Consider the following 4248-nt stretch of genomic DNA (forward strand, 5'->3'; position numbering starts at 1 on the left):
TCTCGCTTTCTTATTCATCGCGAGATCCCATTGGATCGGCCATTCATAGCTCTATTTGAAGCTGATTTACAGTGAAATAATGGAGGAAACTACATTCCCTGATATATATTTGAAGGAAAAGTTTGGGAATTTAAGATTGGAAAGCATGTAAAACCTCGATTTGAGCAAAAGCAAGTGAGAAGCTCGCTTCGACGGAGTAAACCAAGGGCTGATTTGTTATATGCCGGCAACGGAACTCAGGCGACATGGCCGAAAGGCGCTCGACTGGTTCTCTCAAAAGGCAATGTGAAGTTGAAGAAGAATGTGTTTGCTATTTATCACCGATTGTAATCTTTCAATTTCGTAACCCTAAGGCCCAATTTGATTCAATAAAATTGGGTTGTTATCCTTATATATGGGCCTCTTTTACACTTTAAAAGCTCTTCACTTCTTTTTGTATTTTTGGTCTCAGGTTATTGCTGTTTATTTATTTTAATTTTATTTTTGGTTTTAAAAGGTTTTCTTATATACTTTTGGTATTTATTTTAGGTTATTGTAATATTTTTGTTTTTTTTAAGTAAAATGATTATTCTTTATGGATAAAAATTGCAAACTTTGTAAAATTCGGTTATACTTGGCGTGAAAAAAAACCCTTTTACTTGCTAAAAACTTTGTATCAAATAATCACCAAAATTAGAAAATAAATTATTTGGGATCAAAATTTCAAAACTCGTTGTATCAAACAATGAGCAAAATTAGAAAAGAAATCTTCAGAGATCAAAATTGCAAACTATAGTCTATAACGAAGCGAGAAAAATATATATATTATTTTTTAAAGTATAATTTGGATGGAAAAAGAGTTTCATAAATACTACAACGTCCTATTTTCAAATTTTTTTCATAATAGATCATTATACTTTGAAAATTCCATCGGATGATATATTTTAAATTTTTAGCTTATTTTCTTATGATTACCAAGCTATACCAGTGAAATTTATTTGTATATAGATATTGTGTAGATTTTTGAAAGGACAATGTTATATTTGAAAGAATCGAAAGTAAAATGCTACTAAGATAAACAAATTTAAAAAAAAAAAGTACAATACCATTTCTTGTATTTTACCATAGATTATATCATGACATTGACAAATTATAGTATTTTTTATGGTGGAAAATAGGACAAATTGGCAAGAAAGATTGAATCATGAGTTACAAGTAACCAACTTGAGTAAACTACAAAACGAGATGCATCTATATATTAAGCTTCCAAATTTGATTCAAAAAACGATAATAATATCAAATAAGCAACTTTTCTTCATATAGTAGATCTATAACTTCTATCCCGATGATCTAAACATATGAACAGCCTCCATAACCTGCAAAATCGGTGCAAATATCTCCATTTTCAGCTAATGAGTATCCAAATATAACGAATAAAAGCATGAACTTGAGTTCAAATTTTTCAGTGACACGATAAAGAATTATAGATGATCACTTACTTGGGTCACTAACTGTAACAAGACCCGAGTTTTCAAACTCACAATTCCAAGCGTTTCTTCCTCTAGACTGGTAATACAAGTTCATGGCAACTGAAGCATGGTTGAATACATTGGCAGGTGTAGCACACGCGCCACCTTGTTGCAAACAACCACAGTCCACTTGTGAGCATGCAAAGTTTATATTTTTCAAAAGAGTCGCCAAGCTGGACGATGGTTTTGCCACACACCAAGTTTTCTGCAACCCCATTAAAAAAAGTTGGATAATTTTAGTTACATGTTACATAATCTTGAAAGTAATTAGTAATATGAGAATTCTTGATTTGATTAATTTATTTACCTGTGCATGAACTGATATCAAAGTCGACCCAACTGAAGAAGAACATCAAGAAGGAAATGAAATAAGATTCAAACGAGATTCATAGGTGTAAAAGTTTATATCAGATTTGATTAAAGAACTCGAAGTATAATGTAATGCGATTGATGAGTGTACATGATACCTGAAAGAAAGAACAACAGGAAGATGAAAGCAGAAGCAGATTGTTTCCCAGCCATTTGAATATTTGATTGTCTGTTATGGTGTCTGTGTGTGGAAGCATAACGAGGTATTTAATGGAGGCTTGATGGATCTATATATCATCTATGCACATATTCTTTCAGAATCTATGAAAAAGGAAAAAGGGTTTACAGATTTTGATTACTTCAAAACTTTACAGCTATATTTGTTCCTTGCATCTTTTCCAATGACGTGGAACTCATGCATGAAAACTTGTACTTTATGTGGGATTTATCTCGTTCACCTTTTTGAAGTTGGGAAAAGATAGGAAATGTAAAATGGGTGTGCATCAGATTTTCGTTTTTATGGTATCTTAAATTGTTTATGTTAAAAGAGAAAATAGTGGGACAAGAGTGAAATACAAGGTGAATCTGAATGTGACTTGAGATCTGCAATAGATTGATGAGTTTGAGGTACTTTAGGTCATGTGACTTCCATTTTCATGCTAGCTTTTCTTTTTATAATATACACTAAGAACCATAATATGAAAGGTAATGTTTCATCCATCATTTTTACAAGTAATAAAATTAAGTAATTAAACTAATAACATCTACAATGCATTGAACTCATATGAGTTCAATAGATTGATAAATATACATTTTACTCACTATACAATTTTACCCATTAAACTCTATACTCTATTAAACTCTATACAATTTAATGGATTGTCACATCATTTAGTATTTTCCTTTTATTTATTGTTAGTTTTTACAAAAATAATTAGCATGAAAATAAAAATTAAAAACTACAATTAAAATTAACATTAATTAAAAATTTAAAATAAAAAATAATTTTAATATATATATATATATATATATATATATATATATATATATATGTGTGTGTGTGTGTGTGTGTGTGTGTGTGACGAGAGAGAGTATAGAGTTCAATGGGAATTGAATATCACATTCTATTGAATCCTAGTCATTTTCCCACAATGGAGATTTTGAGTTTAATAAGATTAAACTCCCCATTAAACTCCCCATTGGAGATAACCTAAAGATAAAAGATAGTGGAGTTCTTTTAAATTTGGTAGAAAATTTGTTTATGTTATTTAAGCAGTCTACGAATATTTTATGTTTTTCCAAAAAATCTTTAAATTTATGTCGCTAAAATTGAAATTTAGAGTTGTCCTTTACTTTCATATTAAAATAGAAAAAAAATTCTCAATTCCCCACTGGGGATGTTTTTCCAAAAAATCTTTAAATTTATGTCGCTAAAATTGAAATTTAGAGTTGTCCTTTACTTTCATATTAAAATAGAAAAAAAATTCTCAATTCCCCACTGGGGATCCACGGTCCCCGTTAGGGTTGGATGAGGATTCATTTATATTCCCCAAAGGAAATAAGAATTGAAATGAGGATTCATAGATATAGGTAAAGATTAGCGTCCCTCGTATTCCTTGTCCCCATTTCCATTTCCATCTTTAACTTATTAGGCTTTTATAATCCTAATATTGTCGAAATTAAGTTTTTTTTTTTTGGAATGGCGAGCATGTTATTAGAAAAGCAAAAGCTTAAGGTAGAAGCTCAAGACTAACTGCAATAAAAGCACGATATATGATAATGACACAACATATGCTAATCAACGCCCTTAAACTTATACCTAATTTTGATCCGGTTAAACGTGAACATGCTAATATCATCGTCAACGAGTATTGCAGCCTACCTTTTGCTCCTAAAAACACTTGTGTTTATGACCTTGCAAATCATCCAAATACGAACGTAATGAACTAAAGATACCATTGTCTTTCGAGTCTTTTTGTTACCATCACTTTGAGCATTTCCACCAAATACGAACATAATGAAGGTTGCCCCTATGGATTACACGATTCATCTAGATGGCATGCAAGGATTTTATGACTTTACAAAAAAAAAAAAAAAAAAAAGAAAAAAAAAAAGCTTCCTACCTACATGGGTCATCAGACAACTCATTTTCCCACTTTTAAGATCCAACTTTTATGTCATATATCCAAATTTTATTGTGATCAATAAAGCTTTTGTTGGTGATTTTAGTGTTATCAAGTTATTTTAGTTTAATGGAATTTATGAGATTACCAATGGAGTTTATGTCATGATTTTAGACAAGTTAGGAGGTGTGGAATCCAAGCTTTTATAAAACCAGTTTGATCTTGTTTGAACAAATGGTATGAGTCAAGGGGTTGCACCCCCTTACGGGGTCTTAGGAACAGCTCCGTTGGTGAGGTCCAAGGCGTAG

The 4248-nt window shown here is 31.0% G+C and overlaps 1 protein-coding gene across 1 annotated transcript; it reads right to left on the reverse strand.

The window, feature by feature from the left end:
* Positions 1–1087: 1087 nt before the first annotated feature.
* LOC145062615 (major pollen allergen Ole e 10-like) lies at positions 1088–2208 on the reverse strand. The gene is made up of 4 exons (XM_079010195.1): positions 1976–2208; positions 1816–1847; positions 1479–1713; positions 1088–1355 (listed from the first exon to the last, which is right to left on the reverse strand). The coding sequence occupies exons 1-4, from the start codon at positions 2028–2030 to the stop codon at positions 1330–1332; spliced, it is 348 nt and encodes a 115-aa protein (XP_078866321.1). The 5' UTR covers positions 2031–2208; the 3' UTR covers positions 1088–1329.
* Between the last annotated feature and the right edge of the window lie 2040 nt (positions 2209–4248).

This window comes from Lactuca serriola, chromosome 7 (genome assembly GCF_051521515.1).
Source record: "Lactuca serriola cultivar US96UC23 chromosome 7, Lser_US96UC23_V15, whole genome shotgun sequence".
NCBI lineage: Eukaryota > Viridiplantae > Streptophyta > Magnoliopsida > Asterales > Asteraceae > Lactuca > Lactuca serriola.

Excerpts from the sequence above, each read along its gene's own strand:
- LOC145062615 (XM_079010195.1), bottom strand. The coding sequence starts at position 2,030 with ATGGCTGGGAAACAATCTGCTTCTGCTTTCATCTTCCTGTTGTTCTTT. Across the intron at positions 1,714-1,815 it reads TGATATCAGTTCATGCACAG|AAAACTTGGTGTGTGGCAAA; the intron begins GTAAATAAATTA and ends ATGGGGTTGCAG. Across the intron at positions 1,356-1,478 it reads TGTTACAGTTAGTGACCCAA|GTTATGGAGGCTGTTCATAT; the intron begins GTAAGTGATCAT and ends CCGATTTTGCAG.